General features: G+C 41.3%; 1 protein-coding gene across 2 annotated transcripts in view; it reads right to left on the bottom strand.

The window, feature by feature from the left end:
- Positions 1-27929, bottom strand: part of THSD7B (thrombospondin type 1 domain containing 7B) — a 536363-nt gene that overhangs the window by 12468 nt on the left and 495966 nt on the right. For both annotated transcript variants that reach the window (XM_075117806.1, XM_048870341.2), the window contains 5 exons: positions 27706-27823; positions 9545-9690; positions 1014-1173; positions 333-506; positions 142-237 (listed from right to left, as the gene is read on the bottom strand). In XM_075117806.1, coding sequence (XP_074973907.1) covers positions 142-237; positions 333-506; positions 1014-1173; positions 9545-9690; positions 27706-27823 — 694 coding nt within the window. The remainder of the gene's footprint in view (positions 1-141; positions 238-332; positions 507-1013; positions 1174-9544; positions 9691-27705; positions 27824-27929) is intronic.

Below are 27929 nucleotides of genomic sequence, written 5' to 3'. Positions count from 1 at the left end.
TGTCCAAAATCAGCTAACAATGTTTTTTATTTCTTTCAAGTTTCACATAAATTTTAAAATCTCTTTACATTTCCCTCCCATGCTAACCCTAATCATTCTCAGCTAAGCTTTCACACTCTGTCCCGTGCTTTGTAGACATACCTGTGACATTTACCCCATCTGAACGTTGGCACCACACTGTACGTTCATTATCTCTCCAAAGGCTGGTTTTCCATGCATAGTTATAACATTTCCCTCCTACAATTTAAACAAGACAAAGCAATTAATCTTCACATAACTACAAAAACAGAAACCCATGAGTGGAATAAAGCCAAGGGCTGTGGCTTCAGTACCTGAACAAGGCCGTGTCTCCAAGACTTGCTCAGGACAGCTGTCTCGGTTTTCAAAAGACTGAATGATAAATGTTCTTGATCGAGACTGGCGACCAGTGGTCTCAAAGCTCCTGCCATCAATACACGTTAGCTCACATGAGCTCCACTCTGACCATCCTGTCAAATGGCAATCACCTACACGTCAAAAGAATAAAACACTGTTATCCGAAGGAGACAGCCTCAAAGGATAGTTTAAATGTACAGCTAGTCTTTTGGAAATAATGCCAATTATAACCCACTAGCATGGCTTCTTCTGTTATTTTTGTACCATACTGGATCTGTATCTGCAAAATAAAGGAAAAGCTCTTTCAAAAGATTTAAAACCATCAGGTTGAACACACAGCTAATCTGTAGAATCACAAATTCTTATTACTGTCACCTTCATTTTCTCTCCCTCATGCCCTCCAATTGCTTGGCAGAAAGTCTGCTGTGTCTTGTCTTGGATTACATTAGAAGCTGTTTGTGGGTTGTATCTTCCTGTGTACTTATATAAGAACAATGAGGCCCTAAGCCTGACTGAAGGATGTTACCACAATGCAGATAATTAATAGCAGTTTGATTTATGATACAAGTTGTGATTGTTGAAACTAGAGAGGGATCCCTGCTCCTGAGTGCTTACCACACAATCTCAGAAGAATTTACCTGGGCAAGGCACAGAACATGGTAATTGTAGTGCATTGTCTTTTGATGGCAGTTCTCCACACAATGCATTTTCTACTTGCTTGGATGGAACAGACTTAGACGCATCATGAACCATACACGTGAGGTTGCGGATTTGGAATCCTTCACCGCATTGTCCACCCTGTGGGAGATACCAGAATCACATGTTGCTAACTTAAACAATAATCAAATAATAAATAATAAGTGAATTTATATAGCACTTTCACTGAAAGGATCTCAAAGTGCTATACAGACTCTGTTCCCGATCCACAAAGGTATTAGATGCCTAACCCTACACTTAAGCACCTAAATCTGGTGTTTAGGCACATAAATTCCAGTTTTAGGCTCTACTGTGATCTGTAAAACTTCTGCCAAACCATATAGGTGCCTAAAGTCACTCAGTACCCAAGTTTTCAAGGTGAAAGGTCCCTCAGCACATAAGTTTCTGCCTCTGGGCATGCAAACTGCTGCCTCATTGTAGACATCTCCCGGATCAGGTCCCATTCCAAACCTGGAACGAGGTGGTGGTACCACTGCCCACCTTATGCTTTTCAGCCCAGTGGTCACAGCACTCAGGATACTTTGATATTTTCAATTCCTCTCTCAGGCAAAGGGTGGGGAGGGATTTAAACAGGCATCTCCCTACCTCCCCGAAGAGTGCTCTAACCACTGAGCTGTGGGATATTCTGATATGGGGCTCCTCAGTCTCTCCTGTTGAAGTTGTTCCCCAGTGGGTGAATAATGACATAGTGTTGGGAGTTGGGGGACTGGACCCTGCACCTAACTCATTCTCACAAGAAATGCCTTTGGCAGCTTTGCTGCCTGACTACAGGAGAAGGGTTCCTGTTCGGGGATCGCTAGCAGAGGTAGGTCATTCCTGCAGGCCGGACTTAGGTACCTCTCTCTGACAGTGAGGCACAGTTTAGGTCACACCTCCTTGTCGACAACTCCCATTGGCTAGCTTAGACAGCACCTCGCCTGGCATGCTGGCTTTTGTGGATCACATTTCTTAGGTGACTCTCTCTCCTGATTCATTGTATAGGTTGTCTAGGTGCCTAACACAGGTTTTGCAGATTGCAGTGTTGTTCCTGTGATTTTCTAGATGCCCAGAAATCAGGCGCTGTGAAGTGATGCTGAGCATTGCAATGCCTAAGACCCGCTGTGGATCCAGGCCTATGTAACTAGATTGTGCCCACCTCCTCTGCAGGTGTGCAACGTTGGGGGGAGGGTAAACCTCCTTCTTGCACTTTTATGAAACAGCTGTGATTGGGAAGGAGGGAAGTACCAGGTTTCTCCCCACATGCACTGATCAGCAGATCTTGCAGGACTATTAGGGGAGGTATGCTAGATGCCTGAAGGAACGGACCAGTACACTTGCCTCCCCTGCACACCAGAAGGATGCAGGAGGATTTCTGTAGAGCTGAAGAACTGAGGAAGAAAACTCAGGAGCTTCTCGGGGTCAGGGTGGGTGGATGGTGGTAGGTACAGCTCCACACTGCCCTATGAGGGACTGGGCCTCAGTGACATGATCGAGCATGATGTATACAGAAATTACTTTAGCCAGCACTAAAATGTAATCACCTCTATAATTCTACAGGGTAGAATTGACCATAACTGTTAAATAGCTGCATAACTCTCTAAACAGTTTGGACAAGGAAGTGAAGAAGAGTATAATACCACAGTGACTCTGCAGGAGGAATTCAAGTTCACAAAGCACAATGACTAGAATAGGAATTTGGTCTGGATAACCAGTAAGTGTGAAATGCATAGAGCTTTGGAAAATATTTTCATGATATTCAGACCTTCCCCAATCAGCACTGGAAACTGAAATCCTCAGTTTCTCCACAGAATGGATACGTAATGGGTGGAAGGAATGAAGGCTTACATACATTCCCCTGACAATATACCGTAACTCTGATCTTAGTGGTTAAAAGATGGTCAGTCTTTATAACAATAAAATAAAACGAACAAGGTCAGCTCCCAGCCTACTGCACTGGGCAGCACGCTACGGGGAAGAGATGACCAGCCCTCTGTGGAGAAAGAAGTGGTTCAGGACTATTTAGAAAAGCTGGATGAGCACAAGTCCATGGGGCCGGATGTGCTGCATCCGAGCGTGCTAAAGGAGTTGGCTGATGTGACTGCAGGGCCATTGGCCATTATCTTTGAAAACTCGCGGCAATTGGGGGAGGTCCCAGATGACTGGAAAAAGGCTAATGTAGTGCCCATCTTTAAAAAAGGGAAGAAGGACAATCTGGGGAACTACAAGCCAGTCAGCCTCACCTCAGTCCCTGGAAAAATCATGGAGCAGGTCCTCAAGGAATCAATTCTGAAGCACTTAGAGGAGAGGAAAGTGATCAGGAACAGTCAGCATGGATTCACCAAGGGCAAGTCATGCCTGGCTAACCTAATTGCCTTCTATGATGAGATAACTGGCTCTGTGGATGAGGGGAAAGCAGTGAACGTGTTATTGCTTGACTTTAGCAAAGCTTTTGATACGGTTTCCCACAGTATTCTTGCCAGCAAGTTAAAGAAGTATCGACTGGAGGAATGGACTATAAGGTGGATAGAAAGCTGGCTAGATCGTCAGGCTCAATGGGTAGTGATCGATGGCTCCATTTCTGGTTGGCAGCCAGTATCAAGTGCAGTGCTCCAAGCATCAGTCCTGGGGCCGGTTTTGTTCAATATCTTCATTAACGATCTGGAGGATGGTGTGGATTGCATCCTCAGCAAGTTTCCAGATGACACTAAGCTGGGAGGAGTGGTACATATGCTGGAGGGTAGGGATAGGATACAGAGGGCCCTAGACAAATGAGAGGATTGGGCCAAAAGAAATCTGATGAGGTTCAACAAGGACAAGTGCAGAGTCCTGCACTTAGGACAGAAGAATCCCATGCACTGCTACAGACTAGGGACCGAGCGGCTATGCAGCAGTTCTGCAGAAAAGGACCTAGGGGTTACAGTGGATGAGAAGCTGGATACAAGTCAACTGTGTGCCCTTGTTGCCAAGAAGGCTAACAGCATTTTGGGCTGTATAAGTAGGAGCACTGTCAGCGATCGAGGGACGTGATCATTCCCCTCTATTTGGCATTGGTGAGGCCTCATCTGCAGTACTATGTCCAGTTTTGGGGCCCACACTACAAGAAGGATGTGGAAAAATTGGAAACAGTCCAGCGGAGGGCAACAAAAATGATTAGGGGGCTGGAGCACATGACTTATGAGGAGAGGCTGAGGGAACTGGGATTATTTAGTCCGCAGAAGAGAAGAATGAGGGGGGATTTGATAGCTGCTTTCAACAACCTGAAAGGAGGTTCCAAAGAGGATGGATCCAGACTGTTCTCAGTGGTACCAGATGACAGAACAAGGAGTAATGGTCTTAAATTGCAGTGGGGGAGGTTTAGGTTGGATGTTAGGAAAAACTTTTTCACTAGGAGGGTGGTGAAGCACTGGAATGGGTTACCTAGGGAGGTGGTAGAATCTCCTTCCTTAGAGGTTTTTAAGGTCAGACTTGACAAAGTCCTGGTTGGGATGTTTTAGTTGGGGATTGGTCTTGCTTTGATCAGGGGGTTGGACTAGATGACCTCCTGAGGTCCCTTCCAACCCTGATATTCTATGATTCCATGAAAATCCTTGAACTCTTCAGTGAGACTGCAGAGAATGGTGTCAACAGCGTATGTGTTTATTCTCTTTATTATGTGGACAATTAACGATTAAAAAGTGGACAGAGATCATCAATTTATATCACACACTCTACTGATCTGTCATAAAAACTTAGCAACTTTCGGTTATCAGAAGTAGATCAGATCTGAACCCGTGCTGAAAGGCTCCATATCCTACTACCAGTCACCTGAGTCATACAGCCTTTCAGCGCTGCTCTGGAATACTTATTGAAAAGGACTAAATTTATTGGAAAATCAATACCTTTTTATTAAACAGATGATAAAATGACAATCACACCTTGAAGGATGCTGTAGGAAGGAGGGAAGATATGGCTGTTGTAGGTGATGGGGTTTGTTGTCCTCTCTTTAAAGATGTGAACCTGTGGTGATGTTATGTTTATTACATGTGTGGAACTTGAGCTTTACGGAAATGAGCATTTTCTAAAACCCCTTAAGTAAAAACTCTGCTTTTATTGGGCTACTCTGGATCACCTGGCAGTAGATTCTTTGAAAATAATGGACCTCATTCGCAGACCTAAAGGGTTACCGATCAAGTATATTTATTCAGCACTGGGCTTGGTAGCAGGAATCTCAAGACTGGCTTTCCCATATTCATGCAGTACCTTTCTCATTTTCTCTGCACCTCCTCATTGACAGGTAGTGAAATACAAGTGGGGGTATAATGCAGGGCTTTGGAGCTGTGCTCCGGCTCCGCTCCAGCTCCAGGCAAAAACTTGCTGCTCCGTGCTCCAGCTCCGGGCTCCGCTCCAAAGCCCTGGTATAACAAGTTGGATTTAAAGCAGTTGGTAATCAAGTGTCTAAGGGAAGTATTAGTGGAGATTTATTGTATGCAGCTAGACATTAAGTTTTCAACATTGTGTTTCAATCTAGCCTGTATGTAACTTATTATTCTAAATTACTATTTCACCACAGAAGCCTCTGTTGCAGACTTGGATTAATGGTGCGTGAATAGCTCATCCAGGTCCCAAACTGGGTTGGAGTTCTTAGAAATTACAGGTGGAGACACAATATGATGTGGAAGGAACTCTCTGGGAAGACAGGGTCTAATCAAACTACAGTATTTTTCAAACTTAGAAGAAAAGCATAAGGAAATGATATGACTAATCTGTATTGGAGAGGACTAAAATGATATGAAAAGACACTTATTCTAGCTGACAATAATACCTACCTCTAATACAGTGCTGTCCACTATAAAGTCAACCTTTTGTTAACACAGTTACTACACTGTGATACATCAGGGATATCTTTGGAATAGGAAATAGCTACTGTATCTCAGATATTATGCTGTGGTAAATGTTTACCCTTTAATGGTGACCTCTGTTTATTATTTAAGGCTGGCTTTACAAACAACCAAACCTAATGACATCCTTGCATGGCAGGGATCATCAGACTTTTTGAAAATGGAAAGTCATGATGCTATTTACAGAGGACAGGGGAAGCCTGCTTTTTTACTATATATGTGGTACATAAATAACACAGAAGAAAAATACTGGTCCCTATTTGCTTCCTAAAATTATATAGGACCCATTCCTGAAGTTCCAACCATCCAGTAGCATTCAGTGGGAATTTGCTAGAGTAAGGATATCAGTAATCAGCCCAAATTGAACAACAGGTGATAAACAGAGGAAGATCTCTGAGGAGGTTATTGGACATACATAGCTCCCAAGAATAAGGTCTGCTTGGTAGATGTTCTCTCTCCTGAGGGAAAAGAGTTGTTAATTAAGGGCCCAATTGGGCAACACTTTCCCTCATCAGTGAGCATTTATTCGGGTATGCATTCTCTTTTGTGAGAAAGAGCTGCATGAGCAGACTTTGAGGGCCAGATTTTTGAAGGTATTAGGCACCAAATGATGCAGATAGGTGCTTAGTGGGATTTTCAAAAGTGTCTAGACTCCCAACTCCCAATTAATGAAAGTTAGGCACTTTTCCAAATCCCATTGGGAGCCTATCTGTACCTTTAGGAGCCTAAATACCTTTGGAAATTTGGCGTTAAATACATATAATTGAAATGATATTGAGGCCCTGGACGAATGTTTTGTTAATGTCTAACTACATGTCTCATGTTCCTTTAGAATTCAAAAAATAAAAATTAGTAATACTTCATGTTGTTTATGTTTTTTATCCAGGTTATGATAGGCTGTCATAGAGGGAAACACTCAGACTCAGGTTTAATTTACTGCCATTTATGTACCTTATTGCTTTTGGACTGGTAATGTTCACTGCTTCTAAAAGGTTTCCCATCTCTTTGAAGACTGCAGGTTTGTTCCTTGCACAACTGGAAATGGCCTGTGATGCATGCAGGTCTATGGGCAGTGGTAATCAGGGCTTGAGTTGCACTGGAATACTCTGCACTGTCTTTGGGAGCTGGAAGGGGGTTCCGGTACTATCACTACCGGAAGTGCGTTCCAACATATCTTTTTTAGGACACAAGGACCAACAGTAATACCTGGCTTAAATAATCTGAAAATCTGCAATGCAGGGCATCTGGTAGGCCAGGCTCTACTTCTAAGCATGCAAACAGCTCTAATCATTCACACCAAATCAACTAATTTAGGATTAAAATGGTTACTATTCTAAGACTGCAAAATATTTTCCAGGTATCCTATAATACAGAGAAGATAAATATTGTAGACTACTCATAATTAAGAATATTGTTTATTTAACCATGTCAGGCTACTTTCACAACAGATTTTTCTGGTGTCATGTTAGTCAAAGTCGATTCAACAGAACATCTGTGAAAAACAAGATTTTCTGATACTTTGGAAGGCGAATTTAGGATTCATTCCCTGAAAAAAATTGGAAGTAAATCGCCTTACATTTATATAACATGCCTCATTCTCAAGAGCTTTGCTAAAATACATTGTAAAGGAACCGCTCCTCCTTCCCCCCACCCACACTGAAGTGCAGCCACCTCTGACAGCCATTTAATAGAGCACAGAAAGACAGCACAATAGTTTAGGAAGGAGAGAAGAATACTGTATCCTACTGAAAGTGCAGGGTGAAATCTGGGGTAGACAGGATGTAATTACTTTATCTCAGCTGAAATGTGGCCAGGCTCCAGATTTAACGTGTTTCTATTCTGCAAAAGGTGCAGTTGACTTAATAATCTTAGCAATCAAGTGTCGATTCAGTACCTAACTCACAGAGAAATGTCCACTTCCTTATCACCAGCACTATTTCCTATAATTGAAGGCCTCCCATCTAGTACTCATCAGAACTAACTCTGTTTACCTGGACAAGATTAGATCCCAGGGTGTTAGGGCTACATAAAGATTACATTTACATGCATGGGGCACATTCTCAGTTGTACCTGGTTTGTATTTAGCTGAACTGAAAAGAGCAGGAGGAAAGGGTGTCCCTAAGTCATCTTTCTGCTTCCCTGATTGTGGGCTGGCCAAGGGTCAAAACAGTTCCTGTTACAATTTACAGTGGGCTAAGGTTGTGTAGATCATGCCAGCAGCAGCAGTCATCACAGGCACACTTGCTGCATCCTCTCTGCCCTCTGTGGGAGAAGTATGGGAGTAGAAGATGGCACAAAGCCTGCTACATTATGACAAGGGTAGATCAGAAGAGAGGTCATTTCACACACTCATCTAACGGCCCTAGCTCTCTTTGCCCCAGTGTGGAAAAGCAGCCCTGGTGAGATCTGCACTGAGGTCATGTGCCCTGGGTGAAGGGAGTGGATTTCTTCTCGGCATTTCACCCATACTTCTTCCTCATAGAAGACAGTTAGTATGGGTTAATGGAGGTGAAGCAAATTTCATCCTGTAGGAGTAACTTCTAAATTCACCAACAATTTAAATTAACCTGAGTTCGTGACTAACTAATATGCTTTAACATACGAACCATGATCGACCAGATTACTAAGGAGAGGGGGGAAAAGTGTAAGATAAATCAGTGCAAGCACAAAGCCACATGAAGATGTAAGAAAATGCAGATTCCCATTGCTAACGAAGCAAAGGGGGTATGTGTGCTATGCATTGCAATTTAAGAGTCTTTTACATTTTCAGGCCATTTTGATAACGTCACTAAGAAGAATATAGTAATCAACAAGCCAAAGAATAACTTTAAATTGAAGTGTTTAAGACATTTGAGATGTCTAGGGACATCAGTTATTCTCGGGGTCAGTGTTATTACTACTTCCAAAATAAAACACTTCCAAAATCTGCTACATACATTTTCTTGCTAGCATTGCTGTAAGTAATTAAATAACGGTTTGCCAGAGCTGCACTCCAGGAAGCGTTGGTGGAACTCACTTCAGTGCTGATATATGTGTACACTACTACGACCTGTTACACTGTTACAATTAGTTTCTAAAGGTGTGACTTCATTACAACCTGTAAGTACCTACGTGGGGAACACATATTTGATAATGGGCTCTTCCAATCTAGCAGAGAAAGGTATAACACGGTCCAATGATTGGAAGATGAAGCTAGATAAATTCAGACTGGAAATAAGGTGAAAGTCTATAACAGTGAGAGTAATTAGCCATTGGAAAAATTTACCAAGGAAATAGATTCTCCATCATTGGCAATTTTTAAAACAAGATTGGATGTTTTTCTAAAACATATGTTCAAGGAGCTATTTTGGGGAAGTTCTATGGTCTGTGTTATACAGCAGGTCATACTAGATGATCACAATGGTTCTACTCATGATGAACTCACTTTGTTTTAAAGTGGATGTTAGCAAGGTCTTAATGGCAGCAAAAATACTTTAGATCTCTGAAAAACTGTATAAATTAATTCTGTAACTTAATTGTGCCATTTGTTGTTGATGAAATGCACTTCTACGAGCATCACCTGAGAAGTGCCTCATACGAACAACAACAAGACATACCTCTACTTTGCATGGTGACCACGTCCCAAGAATCCAAGTGTAGCATGGCTTTACAGGACAGTTTCTGTACTGGGTGAGCTGTGTAGGGCATAGCCTTCCTTCTCCTTGTGCCTGCATAATTATGGACCGAGTACGTATCATCTGGCCTAAACAAATAGAAAAGATACCAGTACACAGGATTTGTACTAGAAACTGAGAATTTACTGTAAATGGAAAAGTTCCCAATATTATAGTAGTGTTCCAGTGAGTGGCGAATAATGAAGCAGACTACAATGCCTGGTAGTGGAGATACTTTGAGTAACATAATAAAAAGGGGAGAGCTTAGTAAACTCTGGTAGTTCCTTTCATGTAATTCCTGCAGGGTACTTGTGTTTGACTGCTATTCCATTCATTCTGCCAGACTACCTGATCACTATCGCAGAAGAGAGACATTTTACAGCAGTATGGGAGTGTTAGGAAAGATAGGGAATGAACTCACAACATGATAATATTGTATCTATGGGTGAGAACACTGCACCAAAATGCAATATCACCATATGCCAATGCAACAGTGGCTGAACGTGAGGCAGTGGGGCCTAGCAGAAAGAGAACTGAACTGGGACTCAGAAGACCTGGGTTCTATCCCTGGCTCTGCCATTGACCTCACACAAGTCTCTGTGCCTCACTTTCCCCAACTGTAAAACAGGAATAATGATGCTGACCTCCTCTGTAAAGCACTATGGAATCTATTGATTCTATTGACTATTGGGGGGTGGGAATTCTATTGACTATTGGGGGGTGGGATAGCTCAGTGGTTTGAGCATTGGCCTGCTAAACCCAAGGTTGTGAGTTCAATCCTTGAGGGGCCCATTTAGGGATCTGGGGCAAAAATTGGGGGTTGGTCCTGCTTTGAGCAGGGGGTTGGACTAGATGACCTCCTGAGATCCCTTCTGACCCAGATATTCTGTGATGAAACATGTTACATGAAAGCTAGGTATTATTATTGTTACAGGAGATCAACCTGTGATTTCTTTGTGGCTGTCAGTCAGACGACAGAGCAGCTTGTCAGTTAGTATTTCTTCTCTTTCTCTCCCCCCTTCTCTGTCCCAGTGTTCTTTCCCTCCTTCTCTTTCAGTCTCTTTCCTTCTCTCTCCCTGATATTTTCTTCCCAAACCTCTTTATCCTCTCAATTGATTTCTCTTCTCTCCAGTGTCATTCTCTCTCTCTTCTTACCCAGTACCTCTCTCTCTCTCTCCTCTGTAAGTCTATTCCTCTTTTCTCCTTCACCCCTTTCTCCTTCTCTAAGCCACAGTCATTTCCTCTTTTCCACATCCTTCCTTCCTTAGAATCATTCTTTCTTCTGTGCCTGTGAAGGCCAATCAAACTGAAGCATCAGCTCAGCTTAAGGTCGTGATCCTGCAACAGGACCTGCTAGTTTCCTGAAGTCAAAGGGACTCTGTACATGTGCAGGGATTCACCTTAACAGAGCCTCATGCAGGACTGAGATCTCTGGTGTACAGTAGAACCTCAGAGTTACGAACACCAGAGTTATGAACTGGCTAGTCAACCACACAAACCTCATTTGGAACCAGAGGTACACAATCAGGTAGAGACCAAAAAAAATAAAATAAAATAAAATAAAATAAAATAAAAGGCAAATAGAGTACAGTACTGTGTTAAATGTACACTACTAAAAAATAAAGAGAAATCGGCATTTTTCTTCTGCATAGTAAAGTTTCAAAGCCGTATTAAGACAAGGTTCAGTTGTAAACTTTTGAAAGAACAGCTATAACATTTTGTTCAGAGTTACAAACATTTCAGAGTTACAAACAGCCTCCATTCCCAAGGTGTTCATAACTCTGAAGTTCTACTGTATTTTAATACAAAGTTTAATTCTTGATAATATAAGTTCTGATATAGCAATGGGTTATTCCCTTCTGTGTTTGTTTTTTAATGTTGTTCGATACAGATATATATATATATATATATTAATGGACAGAAGCCCATCATCTACTCCTTGTGACTTTACAACTGTTTATAGAAGTGTAGTGGAAAGTATTTTGATTTTTCTTTAATTAAAGCCATCTGAGAGTTCCATCTCTTTCTATGAGGGCTTAGTGACACTGCTGACAAACTAACATACACTGCTGCTATGATGTGCCTCTTTATTGAGTTAATCAATAAAAATAAGGTAGAACATATAATGAATGTTTATATAGGTTTATCATTATTATTAGCTCATTTTGCACCAATAAGTTTTTTTGTATAACTATCTTGGCAAAATATTTGGAGAAAACACTTATCAAGTTGACCCTGAATATGTTTAGTAAATATTCAGTGCTATGGTTAAGTCAATCATATTACTTTAAAACATAATTTTCATATGTTTTCCAAATATATTCCTTGTGCATGTGAACCATTTAATGCAATACATGACTAAATCCTGATGAATTATTAAATATTACAAGCTACACAACTCAGAAGGCAGCATCATTTTTAACATTAAACATTCCAATATCGTTTCATTGCATTTTTAACAAAGGAAATTTGATTTTTATGACCAAATTACATGCAACTTGCTGGAAAATTGCAAGCACTTTAATAGCCATTACTGTCCATAACCACTTTTACAATGTTGATCAAGATCCTATTTATTTTCAGTGAAAACTCCCTAACCCACTGAATGGAAAAGAAAAATTAGGTTACCATTTCAGAAATAATAGAACTGAATACCATTCATTAAAATAACAGCAATCCCATTTCTTACTCCTTTCCTTTCCATACAAAAGTCAGACTCACAGAAAACGGTTCCCTCACAAAATGTTCCAAGTAGAACCCTGGTTACAATTAAAGAGGAGGAAAAAGCCACATGCTGTGCAACCAAGTGACATTTAAAATCATATTATGGACAGAATTTCTGCCTTAGTTTTGAAGGAACTGAATCTGAGAAAAGTAAAAAAGGGTCTCCTTAAGTGATAGATTATGAACACCTGAAATGGACATAAGCAAGGCATGTCCAATGCTAACACTGCAAGTGAAGGAAACACTTAGGGTAAGGTTCGCCCATTAGGATCACAGTACTGTAGATGTGCTCTGAAACGATGATGGGCCAACACAAATGCATGAAGCAAATGCTCCTGAAATCTGTGGAAGCTGGGAAATGGAGCTGACTCCTTGTTGTAGTTATTATGTATACAGAACGGCTAATTTTTAACTGTTTGTCTTACAGCCATGCTTAAAAATACAAAAAGAAGTCAACCATTGCTAAGAACTGAAGTAATAAATGTCGAGTGAGTGTGATACCTAAAAGATTATGCTTTATTTTGCTGGCGAAAAGCAAACAGCTTTAAGAGCTGCCAATTGGCAACCTTGCAAAATGACTGTCTATATGATCACAGTGCCGTTCTCCTGGTCTGAGCCCTTGTATGCCATTTTTAAACCCACTTTAAGACTATTTTTGGCTGAGTTGTTATCCCCTGGAATTAGGGGTTTGTAACAGAATTCCTCAAAAAGCTTTCGCCAACATCAGTGTATTCAGCTATCACAGAATCATATTTTGTGCAGTGACCCAACCCCATAAGTCCTTGTGGTTAAAAAGCAACTCAGAATTTCAGTGGGTTGAAGCAAGGGTCTGCAGGTGGTTTAGGGTCCTGGCAGGATTATTCCCACCAGTACATTTCCTTTGTCCTCTCTAGTTTTGAAAGTATCAGGAAAGAGGGTTGCCACTAATTCTCTTGGAACTGAACATAAATTCAAGTGTCTAAAGACAAAGTGATCCTTTAGCTAACAAAATTTTAATGATTAAAAACCTTTAAACCCCTGAAAAGTACTTGTAACGGTACGGACATTAATGAAGTAATTCATAGATTGATAGATATTAAGGTCAGAAGGGACCATTATGATCATCTAGTCTGACCTCCTGCACAACGCAGGCAACACAATCTCACCCACCCACTCCTGCAATAAACCTCTCACCTATGTCTGAGCTACTGAAGTCTTCAGATCATGGTTTAAAGACTTCAAGGTGCAGAGAATCCTCCAGCAAGTGAACCGTGCGCCACGCTGCAGAGGAAGGCGAAAAACCCCCAAGGCCTCTACCAATCTGCCCTAGAGGAAAATTCCTTCCCGACCCCAAATATGGTGATCAGCTGAACCCTGAACATATGGGCAAGATTCACCAGCCAGGCACCCAGGAAAGAATTCTCTGTAGTAACTCAGATCCCACCCCATTTAACATCCCATCACAGGCCATTGGGCTTATTTACCACAAATAGTTAAAGATCAATTAATTGCCAATATCATGTTATCCCATCATGCCATCTCCTTCATAAACTTATCGAGTTTAATCTTGAAGCCAGATAGGTCTTTTGCCCCCACTGCTTCCCTTGGAAGGCTATTCCAGAACTTCACTTCTCTGATGGTTAGAAACCTTCATCTAATTTCAAGTCTAAACTTCCTGATGGCCAGTTTATATCCATTTGTTCTTGTGTCCACATTGGTACTGAGCTTAAATAATTCCTCTCCCTCTCCAGTATTTATCCCTCTGATATATTTATAGAGAGCAATCATATCTCCCCTCAACCTTCTTTTGGTTAGGCTAAACAAGCCAAACTCCTTGAGTCTCCTTTCATAAGACAGATTTTCCATTCCTCGGATCATCCTAGTAGCCCTTCTCTATACATGTTCCAGTTTGAATTCATCCTTCTTAAACATGGGAGACCAGAACTGCACACAGTATTCAAGATGAGGTCTCACCAGTGCCTCGTATAACGGTACTAACACTTCCTTATCTCTACTGGAAATACCTCGCCTGATGCATCCCAAGACCGCATTAGCTTTTTTCATGGCCATATCACATTGGAGGCTCATAGTCATCCTGTGATCAACCAATACTCCAAGGTCCTCCTCCTCCTCCTCCATTACTTCTAATTGATGCATCCCCAGCTTATAACTAAAATTCTTGTTATTATTCATTAAGGTCCCTAAATGCATGACCTTACACTTCTCACTATTAAATTTCATCCTAGTACTATTACTCCAGTTTACAAGGTCATCTAGATCCTTCTGTATGATACCTCAGTCCGTCTCTAAATTGGCTATACCTCCCAGCTTTGTATCATCCGCAAACTTTATTAGCACACTCCCACTTTTTGTGCCGAGGTCAGTAATAAAAAGATTAAATAAGATTGGTCCCAAAACCGATCCCTGAAGAACTCCACTGGTAACCTCCCTCCAGCCTGACAGTTCACCGTTTCAGTATGACCAACTGTAGTCTCCCCTTCAACCAATTCCTTATCCACCTTTTAATTTTCATATTGATCCCCATCTTTTCCAATTTAACTAATAATTCCCCATGTGGCACCGTATCAAACACCTTACTGGAATCTAGGTAAATTAGATCCACTGTGTTTCCTTTGTCTAAAAAATCTGTTACTTTCTCAAAGAAGAAATTCAGGTTGGTTTGGCATGATCTACCTTTTGTAAAACCATGTTGTATTTTGTCCCATTTACCATTGACCTCAATGTCCTTAACTACTTTCTCCTTCAAATTTTTTTCCAAGACCTTGCATACTACAGATGTCAAACTAACAGGCCTGTAGTTACCCAGATCACTTTTTTCCCCATTCTTAAAAATAGGAACTATGTTAGCAAATCTCCAGTCATACGGTACAACCCCTGAGTTTACAGATTAATTAAAAATTCTTGCTAATGGGCTTGCAATTTCATGTGCCAGTTCCTTTAATATTCTTGGATGAAGATTATCTGGGCCCCCCGATTTAGTGCCATTAAGATGTTCGAGTTTGGCTTCTACCTCGGATGTGGTAATATCTACCTCCATATCCTCATTCCCATTTGTCATCCTACCATTATCCCTAAGCTCCTCATTAGCCTCATTAAAGACTGCGGCAAAGTATTTGTTTAGATATTGGGCCATGCCTAGATTATCCTTAACCTCCACTCCATCCTCAGTGTTTAGCAGTCCCACTTCTTCTTTCTTTATTTTCTTCTTATTTATATGGCTATAGAAGCTTTTACTATTGGTTTTAATTCCCTTTGCAAGGTCCAACTCTACTTGACTTTTAGACTTTCTCATTTTATCCCTACATGTTCTGACCTCAATAAGGTAGCTTTCCTTGCTGATCCCTCCCATCTTCCACTCCCTGTATACTTTCTGCTTTTTCTTAATCACCTCTCTGAGATGCTTGCTCATCCAGCTTGGTCCACAACTCCTGCCTCTGAATTTTTTCCCCTTTCTTGGGATGCAGGCTTCCGATAGCTTCTGCAGCTTTGACCTAAAGTAATCCCAGGCCTCCTCTGCCTTTAGATCCATAAATTCTTCAGTCCAATCCACTTCCCTAGCCATAGGGGGGAGGGATAACTCAGTGGTTTGAGCATTGGCCTGTTAAACCGAGGGTTGTGAGTTCAATCCTTGAGGGGGGCCATTTAGGGATCTGGGGCAAAAATTGGGGATTGGTCCTGCTTTGAGCAGGGGGTTGGACTAGATCACCTCCTGAGGTCCCTTCTGACCCTGATATTCTATTCTATGATAATTTTCTTAATTTTTGAAAGTCAGCCCTTTTGAAATAAAAAACTCTAGTCGCAGATTTATTTTTGTTTATCCTTATGTTCAGTTTGAACTGAATTAGCTCATGATCACTTGAACCAAGGTTGTCCCCTACAACCATTTCTTCTATGAGGTCCTCATTACTTACCAAAACCAAATCTAAAATGGCATCCCCTCTAGTCAGTTCAGCAACTACTTGATGAAGGAATCCATCAGCTATCGCATCTAGGAAAATCTGAACCCTATTATTATTACTAGCACTTGTCCTCCAGTCTATATCTGGGAAGTTAAAGTCTCCCATGATAACGCAGTTTCCATTAGTATTTACTTCATTAAAAACATTAAAGAGGGCTCTATCCATATCTAAATTAGATCCCGGCGGTCTATAGCACACCCCAAGCACTATCACAGGGGAGGCTCTAGTAGTTTTCTTCCCCAGTGTGATTTTTGCCCAGATGGACTCTGTCTTATCCATTCCGTCGCTTCTTATTTCTTTACATTCTACCTCATCATTGATATAAAATGTGACTCCACCACCTTTACCTTTATTTCTGTCTTTCCTAAACAGCACATACACTTCAATACCTGTAGGCCAGTCATGACTACTATTCCACCATATTTCTGTTATCCCTATAATATCTGGTTTCACTTCCTGCACCAGTAGCTCTAGTTCCTCCATTTTGTTACCTAGGCTCCTTGCACTGTGTACAATTTGGTGTAATTTGCTTTTTTCTGTGCTGAGATTGGCATTTTTTTTGGCAACATTAAAATTGACTGGCAATTGAAAACTTTCATTTTTAAGAACAAAAATGTCAGATAGCCTAGTCATTGCGTGACATGAAATATTTTATGCAAGACATTTAGCTCACCAATAAACTACAAAATCACAGGATCACCTGAACTTGATCCATATTTGCTATCTCCTTTCTCATGATGCTGTAAATAAATCATTGCAAAATAAAAGGAGTGCTAAAAGGGCATTTTCCCCTGGGAGTATGCACTTAAGTGGATTCCTTAAAGCTCTGATTCTCTCTCTGTCTACATACACTAGTCAGGTGGTCAGCAGCAACTCAAGTGGAAGAAACTTTCAAAAAGTTATTTACTTTGTAGATATCTCATTGATAGAGACTGTTATCTTCATAGGTTTGAAATGAACTTTCTCCCTGTACAATCTCTGGACTGGAAGTGGCAGTGTAAAATCTCTATTGGTTCTTGTATCTCTGTGAACAAACTGAATTTCTCTTTCATCTTCTATATCCTATTAAATGATCTGAAAATGCAGAGATAAAGGCTGCTGAACACTGAAAGTGTGAAGTGCCTCTTCACTTCCCTCAAACCTGTCAAAAGTTCTGTAAGAGAAGATTGCTGGGCTTATTGTTGCTTATTACTGCAAATTTTCTTTTGGAACTATGCCTTTATTTTTTCACCACAGGAGAATACTTTTACAATCAAAGAGTCTCCGCCCTTTCCTCGCCTTCCAACCCCACAGAGCAAAATATGACATCGGTGGAAACCAAGATGCCTAAAATATCTGCCAAAGTTAATTCTAGACCACCTTGCCAGAAATGTTGATATCTGTTTACTGAGGCCTTGAGCTATTGTCGACTTTTGTATTCCTTATCAAGCAAGTAGAGCAGAGCAGAGCAATGAGAGGATGGCTTCACGCTTCACGTCAATTAATCTGGCTGAAATAGGATTAGGGAGACCAGGCTAAGCAAGAGAGAAGGGAAGAAGAATAAACCCATACAGCCTTGGTCCACTTAAAAAGCATTTGCACTTCCAATGACCCAGCATGACCTGCAGTTTAAATAGCATTGTTTAAACAAACAGCTAAGTCCCCATGACCTCATGTCAGAAAAGGTTGGTTTTAGTGTCTTCTTTTTCAGCACTTCTATCAGGCCAGGTCTTGGTTAGTTTTCTGACCTGGTAAGAAAACAATCCTTTTGCAACCTTATGAAAGGTTTGAGGCAAAACCACAAAGGGTTCATCAGATATTCATTTCCTTACCAAAGAGAATATGTATTTGCTGGAGTTTTCCCTTAAGAAGTGTCTTTCCAATACCTTTGGTAGGCCTTTGGGTCAGGACCTCAGAGCACTATCCATTAGCTATAGTATTATAAATCTTTGTACCTCAGTTCTGCAGTAAGTATGAGGACTTTCAGCATATAAAACAAAGTCAGCCTACAGCGCTAAACAGCATCCATAACAGAAACTGCTGAAAGCTATAGCTGTGACAGGCAAATATAATTTATTTCTATGCCTTACTAGGCTTGGCCAAGGCAGGAAAGAGAGATACACTCCATTGATCATCAGTTATAAAAATCAATATGCTCCCCTTTTGCTGCTGTACACCACAGCCACACTCGAAGCAACACACATGCCACATACATTAAAAATATGATTTGGTGTAGCTGTGTATTGTTTCATAACATCAAACCTGAACAGAATCCAATAGGGCACTCCTACAGTCCATTAAAATATATCACAGCCGAATAATTTACTGTAAGAGATGGGCAGAATAAAAGTGTTAGCGATGTTATTGAGTTAAGTGACATTAAACCATAAATCCATCAACAGTAAACGTTGATCTCATCAACAGTATTTCTGTTTTTCCCTTTTACAGTAACTTGTTTCCTGAGCAGGCACTTCACTAACTCTGAACTAAGTCAGAGAAACAGATTCTTGTTTTGACTCTCAGATACTAAATAGGAGTGAGAGAGCAGTTCTAGCAGCAGTGTATGTGGTTTATCTGCCATTGATTATTTTTGAGGAGTGTGCAACTTATTATTTGGCAAATGAGACTCAGGACAATGGCAACAATAGTTTCCTTTGTTTATTGTTATCCTTTTGCTGTTTTAAGTCTAATTTATGGCTCAGTCCTGTTCCCACTAAAGTCAATGCAAAACTTCCATTATTTTCAAAGGAACAAGATCATCTTACACTGTAAGATGCTCGGAATAGGGACATGCCATTTTATTTGTCCGAAAAATGAAATGAACAATTATGAAGCTATATAATGATCATTATTATAATACAGGACAAAGTAACTAAAATTGAGATGCCTCAAATTACGCTGCTGGAGGCATATACAGGCAGAATTAGATAAGCACAGCATCTGTATCACAGCTGACCTTCAGCAATATACCAATTTACATAAGATAGGATGGTCTTAGTTTTTAATCAAGATCTCAGACTGAATTTCATTTTGATAAACCTTTGCCCAGCACATTTCTGTAACCACAGCCCTTTGAAGAGGTTCTTCAGTTCTCAGAGGGCAAAACAGGCTAATGTCTACCTGCCCCGATTTTCTGTAACTGGAGTGGGGCCAAGGACAGGAAAGGGGATGGCTGCAGTGGAGACTGTACTCCACAGGGGTCTCCTCTAGTGGAATTTTGTGCAGGACTGGGGCTTAAAAGTTTAGTTACTATATAATAATTCTACCCTGGATCTTTGCAAGCCTCCTCCTGGTATCCATGGGAGAGCTGCTGTGGTTCAAGGAGACTATACAGCCCAAGTTTTAGACCCAGCCCGGACAACATATTTATCAGTGTAATTTGGCCTACTCTTCAGAATTAGTTTGAGACTCCTGCTGTAAGCATAACACTTTAACCAATGCATGCAGCATTCCTACTTTTAGGATCAGATTTAGCAGTTGCACAGAGCCCTGTTATAAAATTGAAGGATAAGCCCCTTATATGATCCTAAATCCCTGATGGCTGTAAATGTAAGGACAGCTATCATGGGTTCTCACTGGGGACTGCATCCAGGATCTCCAGTTCTAAAACCATGATCCTCTACAGCTTGAGCTAAAGAAGTAAAACAATGGTTACTTACCGTGCAGTAACGGTTGTTCTTCGAGAGGTGTTGTGCACATGTACATTCTACTATAGGTGTGTGCATGCCCAGAGCCATAATGAGTAGAGAAAAGTATATGCAGATGACCAAGTTGCCACCTTGCACATATCAGCAACTGGGACTTTCCTGAAGAATCCTGATGTAATGAACTGAGCTCTGATGGAATAAGGAATTACTCTTGATGGAGGAGAGATATTAGCAAGGTCATACCAGAGCTTGATACAGTCAGGGACCCAATATGAGATTTGCTGAGATGACACTGATTGACCCTTAATTCTTGCTGTATAGATTACAAAGAGCCATTTTGTAGTCCCAAAGGATCTACTACAGTCGAAGAAAAGCCACAGCTGAATGAACATCCAAGGTATGAAGAGCCTCCACAGCCTTAGATGAATCAGGTTTTAGGAAAGACAAGTGAAGATTAATTGTTTAATTTAGGTGGAAAGCTGACACTACTTTGGGCATAAACATAGGATGTGGCCTAAGGGCAACATTGTCCTTATTAAAAAAAACAGTAAAAGGAGGGTCAGCAAAAGCAGCTTCAAGCTCTGAAATCCTCCACCAGAAGTGCTTTCCACCAAAAGTACTGTCTGCCTTGCCAATAAAGAAAATGCAGTTGTGGTTCAAATTAAGTTCCTATTAGTTTGAAGAGAACTAGATTCAAATCCCATACAGGTACCAGATCAGACACAGAAGGGTAAACATTGACCAGGCCCTTTAAAAACTTAAGAAACAGGAGGATGAGAAAATATGGCAAAACTATCTACTGGCAGATGTAATGCAGAAATAGAAGTGAACTAATACTGCCTGGACCATGCCTGTGCAATGAGGATTAGTGACATTTTGTTTTGTTTCAGCTTCCTGAGGACCCTCAGAATGAGAGGAATTGGAAAGAATGTATATAAAAGCTGACTGAACCAGGGAAGTAGAAAAGCACCTGTGATGTAACCCAGGCTGCAATCCGCCCTCGAACAAATCTCATATTTGCTGTTGTGGTTTGTTGCAAACATATCTATTGTTGGGTACCCCTAATGGTGGAAAACCTGGAGGAGAACATCCGGCCAAACTGACTAATCATGTTGGTCTATGAAAACCCTGCTGAGGGAATCTGCTGGAGTGCTCCTCACTTCTGGAAGATGGAAGGCCTTCAGGGACACTTTGTGACAAACACACAGATGCTACAGGAGACTAGCCTTCTGGCACAATTTAGATGACCTTGCCCCTCCCTGCTTGTTCATTTGTTTAGATGACCTTGCCTCTCCCTGTATTGTCCATGAGAACTTGAATCATCTGATTCTTGATGGTGGGCATAAATATTTTTCAGGTATGACATATGGCCCTAAACTCCAGTATGGTTATATGGGGGAAAATTTCCTGAGGTGGCCAATATCTTGAGCCTGAAATTGACTGAGATGGACCCCCAGCCTTTTTGTAGATGTATCTCTAGCCAGAGCCACTGATGGTTCTGGGGACACAAACACAATTCCCTTGTGTACATTTACCAATCAGAGACTGAAGCACCCATGCAGGTACACAAATCCACATGTCCAGAGGATGCCTACAATGTTGATATACCAAATGAAGCCAAGCCTGCAGACAGCAGAAGTGAAGTCTGGCATGTAGTGTTACATACATGCACAAGGCCATGTGTCTGAGAAGCTGAATGCAGGCTCATATGATAATTGTTGGATAGCTTTCTGAAAGGAAGGTTATAGATTGGAACTGTTCCTGTGGAAGATAAGCCGTGGCTGTTCCAGTGTAGAAATCTGCTCCTATAAAAATTATGCCCTGAGTTGATTGTAACTGTGATTTGTCCAATTTTATTTTCAGGCCAAGAAGGAAGAACATCAGCCTGATTACTAGGACACTGTTCTGGACATGATTGCTTAATACTGCTTGAACTGGCCAATTGTCCACATATATTTGAATCCCAAAAACCTGCTGTCATGTACTTGGTGAAAACTCTTGGGGCTCAAAACAAGCCGAAAGGAAGCACTGTGTACTGGCAGTGGTTGGTGTCTACCACAAATTGATGGTACTTCCTGGGGGAAGGAGGTATTGCCATGTGGAAGTGACTTGAACTTGATTTTCTTGATGAATTTGTTCAGCTTTCTTACATCTACGATGGGGCAGAAACCACCAGATTTCTTTGGGACTAGGAAGTACCGGTAATAAAATCCTTTCCTTCTGTGTTGATAAGGAACTTCCTCTATTGTTCCCAAGTCTAGAAGAGACCATAGCTCTTGAAATAACAAGAGCTTCTTGTGAGAAGAGTCCAGAAAAGCAATGGGGAAGGTGAGTTGGGAAAAGGGAGCGAGACGAACTGGATTACATATCCCTCCTTTTCTGTACTAAGTATCCATTTGCCTAGCCTGATGTTCTGCAAAGCACATTAAAAAAGGGACAGGTGTAATCAAAAGGCACGAGATACATCGGTGTGCCATCCTCAATTGTACAGTCAAAATGACTTTGAGATATCACTTGTCTTGTGGGAAGGGCCCGCCTCAGTGGAAGATGGCTGGTGACATTGAGAACTTCTTGATCTTCTCTTAGGCCTGGTCTACACTGGGGAGGGTGGGGAATTGATCTAAGATACGCAACTTCAGCTACGAGAATAGCGTACCTGAAGTAGACGTATCCTAGATCGACTTAGAATCACTTACTTCGTGTCCTTGCAGCGCGGGATCAACAGCTGCCACTCCACCGTCGACTGCTTCCTCCTCTCGCCGTGGTGGAGTTCCGGAGTCGACGGCAGAGCGATCGGGGATCAATTTATCGCATCTACACTAGACACGATAAATCGATCCCCGATAGATCGATTACTACCCGCCGATCCGGCGGGTAGTGTAGACGTGGCCTTAGGTTCTCTGATGGAACAATGGTCTCAAGTAGAGGTGTGATTTAAATAGTTTTCTTTTAGTAGCAGGAATATAGCTCTCAAGAAGCAAAGTGTTGCACAAGAGTCCTTCACATGTCATCTGTCCTGGCGGAGAACACTTAGAGCCTTCAAAGGGTAAATCATCAATTGTATTCTGCAGCTCTTTTGGAATGCTGGAAGCCTGGAGACAGGATGAACATCTCATGGACACAGCAGTGGTGACAGAATGTGAGTCAGTGTCAGTGGCATGTATTGCTGCCTGAAGAGATATATAAGGGTAAGATGATCCTCAGAAACTAAAGCTAGAAACTGTTCCCTATATTCTTCAGCAACTTATCAGCAAACTTTGAGATGGCTGAATAATTAAGAAAATTATATTTAGGGAAAATTGATGATTCTCATTTGAAATATGGCAGTGGAATAAGCTTTACATCCCAGGGGTGGCCTTAGATTGAGACTGTCAGGACTGCTCATTAGTGATTGCGACTGCTAGGGAATCAGGAAGTGGGTGGATAAAGAAATGACCAAAGTCTTGTGGAGGGATTTGGTAACATCTATCCACCTTCTTCACCATAAGAGGTATAGAGGCTGGAGTCTACTGTAAAATCATCACTGGATCTAGAAGTGCTTTATTGATAGGAATGGCAACACTTCCTGAAACAGTAGTCTGTAAAATGTCCAGGAAAGCTTGCGAGTTCTCTTGCAAAATTTCTGCTTGGACTCCTAGAGAAGTAGCCATCCTTCTCATAAGGTCTAGAAAAAAGACTTAAAGTCCTCTGGGGGAGGAGATGTCGACTACGGGCTAACTCCTTCATCTGGTGGAGATGAAGATATTTGAGAAGCAACATTAAGTGACCCCTCCAATAATTCTCCCTCCTTCATGGGATCCAGTACAGGACATTGAAGAATGTTAGCAGGATTTCTGAGCAGATGAGTCCTGCACTACACAAGCAGGAGATTTCCTTCTAGAAAATGTGTGAGATGAAGGACTAGAGTCTCTCACAGGCATCCCATAGAGGAAATGGCATAGACAGAGCCATCCACAGCGGAGGACACCATGTTGGAGAGTTCCTGTAAGGAACTCAATGCACTTTAAGACAGGCGCCTGAAGACCTGTAAGAAGATCTGAAACACCTGGATGGAGAAATAGTTTCCTCCTTTTCAGAGTCTGAAGAGAAAACGGGAATGTCCTCAGAATAGGGGGATGCAATTGTCGTCAGGGTTCTAGGTGGTCCAGTCATTGGAGAGAAACAATGTTCAAAACCACACATCTGTTGTGGTGGTTGGAAGTTGATGGTACTGGTGGTACCAGTAAAACCTCAGACTGTGGCAATGGCGCCAGGTGTATCGTCAGTGCCAGCAGTGCAGACACGATCTCTGCGTGCACTGCCAGTGTCCGACTGATCACTGAGTATGCTGACGACTCAGGCTGTGACAGGATAGTCTCGGTGTCCGTGGTGCTGGGCACATCGATGGAGGAAGCAGTAGAATCAGCTGTATCAAGGGGAGAATTAGGTAAGAAAAAACAAAGTAGTTCTCCTATGGATAAGAAGGCCTGTGGAGCTGGAGGCACTGGAGGTGAGTGTACTGAGCTGACAGTGCTGATGCAGACTGAATTGGCTGACGAGAGGCAGAAGGACCTGGCACTGGTAAAGGCACCAGTCTCAACGGCCCCAAGAAAGCCAGAGTCCATGGTGCCTCCTCAGATGGAGTGGGTGAGCGCTTAGGTTTTTGGGGCTTCGAACCAGTACCAGAGGACATAGAAGATTTACTCGGAGACCAAGTGTTAGAGTTTCTGCCAGGGTCAGGATGTCTAGAACACTTTGAGTCTGAGGGATAAGATGACTTTTTTCACCCAGCTTGTGCTTCAAGTGAGAAGCAGCTGGAGGGGCACTTCAGGATGAATCATAGTTCTCTGTATCTCAGTCAGGGCCTGGTTCAGATGCAGGTCACATTGCCTCCATCACGAGGTGGATCTTCAGGCAACTGTCCCTCTGCTTTTTAGTCCTGGTGGGGAAGGAGGTACAAATGGAACATCTGTCCCTCACATATCCCTCACTTAAACAACTGATGTGTTGTCTGTGACAATGAAAACAGTCCTGCACGTAGCACATTGTTTAAACCCCAGGGGTTTTTTCATAATAAATCTCTCAGGGAAACTGCTAAACTACAGCTGCCTAAGTAAACTATTAAACATCAACTAAGTATATTCAGAAATGCTGTCTAACCTGGCTCACCAAAGCAAAGCTACAGGGAGCTCAAATCATCATTCTGGGTAGTGAGAAGGAACTGAGAAGGAGCTGGTGGACACGTCCCATTTATGCCCTCACACAAGAGCATGAGAGCAGAGATGTGTGCACTGGCTAGTGGCATTCCTGGCAAAAATCTCCGACAAGCGCACAGGGCGAACACACACCTGCAGAGGAATGTACATATGCACAGCCACTTGAAGGAGAACTTCTCTGTCTGGTAGCTATAGTAAACTTGTATCCTCTTGAATTAAAATGGGACTCATAACATATACTGAGTTATATTGAATTCAGTTATACAAACTTGACAGTATGGCTCAACTAACCTTAACGAGACTTGGAATGTACAATATCTTACGCATGTAAGATATACTTGGTATATATACATACTGGGTCAGACCAATGGTCCAGTTTCCAATCTTTTGACAGTGGACAGTGCCAGATGCTTCAGAGTGAATGAACAGAAGAGGGCAATTTATCAAGTGATCATCCCCTGTCATCCAGTTCCAGCTTCTGGCAGACAGACATTTAGGGACACCCAGATCATGGGGTTGCATTCCTGGCCATCTTGGCTAATAGCCCTAGATGGACCAATCTACCATGAATATATCTAATTCTTTTTTTAATCCAGTTATACTTTTGGCCTTCACAACATCCCCTGGCAACAGGATGACTATGCATTATGTGAAGTACTAACTTATGTTTGTTTTAAACATACAGCCTGCCTATTAATTTCATTGGGTGATCTCTGGTTCTTGCATAAGATGAAGAGGTAAACAACACTTCCCTATTTGCTTTCTCCTCAACATTCATGATTTTATAGCCCTCCTTAGTCACTTCTTTTCCAAGCTGAAAAGTCCTAGCCTTTTAATCTCTTCTCATATGGTAGCTGTTCCATACCTCTAATAATTTTTGTTGCCTTTCTTTAGTTGATCTAATAACATGAGAATTAAGTCTCAAAAAAGTTGTTTTTTTTAAAATACAGCTTGGAATTAATATTCTTAGCATGTTGGTTGTTAAATAATATATATGAATTGTTCATTTATGTTACAGGAGTACTATTTTACTGAACTGATGAAAACTCAATAGACAAAGAACATGATTAATCCAAATATTAATCTTTGATCATTTCTATTACATGCTTTGATCTCTGCAATTCAGCTAAAAAAAAACCCTCCACAGAAACTATCAATCTGTTTTGTCTTTGCCCTCACATAAATTGGACTATGGACAATTAGAAATTAACGCATACCAGAAGCTTTGAAAATTATGTTGCAGATCTATTTTAAATAAAACCTACAGTACTTCTCTTCAACTGACCTCTCCAAGGATTTGAAAAACTATGCAAGACTAGATAAGGCCCTAATCCTGTAACTTGTTTTGTGTGGGTGGACACCTATACCTGAAGTAACTGGGGCTCTACACAAATACAGGGACCTGTGCTCACATACTAAGCTACAGAACTGGGGTCTAAGGAAGTATCATAGAATCCTAGAATATTAGAGTTGGAAGAGACCTCAGGAGGTCATCTAGTCCAATCCCCTGCTCAAAGCAGGACCAACACCAACTAAATCATCCCAGCCAAGGCTTTGTTAAGCTGGGCCTTAAAAGCCTCTAAGGATGGAGATTCCACCACCTCCCTAGGTAATCCATTCCAGTGCTTCACCACCCTTCTAGTGAAATAGTGTTTCCTAATATCCAACCTAGACCTCCCCCACTGCAACGTGAAACCATTGCTTCTTGTTCTTCCATCTGCCACCACTGAGAACAGCTGAGCTCCATCTTCTTTGGAACCCCGCTTCAGGTAATTGAAGGCTGCTATCAAATCCCCCCTCACTCTTCTCTTCTGAAGACTAAATAACCCCAGTTCCCACGGTCTCTTCTCGTAAGTCATGTGCCCCAGCCACCTAATCATTTTCATTGCCCTCCGCTGGACTCTCCCCAATTTATCCACATCCCTTTTGTCATGGGGGGACCAAAGCTGGATGCAATACTCACCAGTGTCAAACAGTGAAGTACTATTTACATTTTTTTTTAATTCTTAAGATGATAAATAATTATTTTAATCATAGTAAGGTTAGCTGTGCTGAAATTTTGAATCCTGAAATATACAATAAAGCACAAGAGAGGAACTACATTAAAAAGATATCCTGAAAACTCTCACCAGCTTTCCTTTTCCACAACATAAATTCTACCAATAACTCTATATAAAAGTTTATTTTCAACTATGACTGAATTTTCAGATTTTGGAATGAATTAGTTAGATGATCCTTTGTATACAAGTATGTTTTCTAAATTGCATTTTTCATGGGTGGGTAATTCAAAAACAGTCGGATGGATTTTTACCAAATGTAACAAAACAAAGAAAAGTCCTTACATCTATTAAAAAACCTGAAAAAATGTCAGCAGATCTCATTTTCTAATGATTTACTAGATGTTTAAGTGATTATCATGCTTTTAAAAGTGGCACAGAAATTTATGTTGCTCTTTATTATTATTTATATTACTGTCTTTACATGTCCTATGGATTGCATTAACATCTGCAGGATTGGGGATGTATTTGTGTTCTTTACCAAACATAAACATTCCAAGGATTGCAGATAAAATGTGACAATAGTCTTAGAAACAAACTTACCTCCAATGCCGCAAGTGTTTGAACATTCTGACCAGGTTGACCATTTGGAAAGCTGACAGTTCACAGCACATTCCACAAGGCAATGAATGCTCAATTTTTCAGGTTTTTCCAAGTTTAACTATATATATATAAAAAAAACAACCTAAAATGTCACTTTGTTATTGCTGGTCATAAAATTAGAAAACTGAAAATTCATAGTGACTAAAGTGATACTCCCAAGGTCA

Source organism: Caretta caretta, chromosome 11 (assembly GCF_965140235.1).
Source record: "Caretta caretta isolate rCarCar2 chromosome 11, rCarCar1.hap1, whole genome shotgun sequence".
NCBI lineage: Eukaryota > Metazoa > Chordata > Testudines > Cheloniidae > Caretta > Caretta caretta.
The sequence above is the reverse complement of the archived record's forward strand: the minus strand, read 5'-3'. Positions and strand labels throughout refer to the sequence as shown.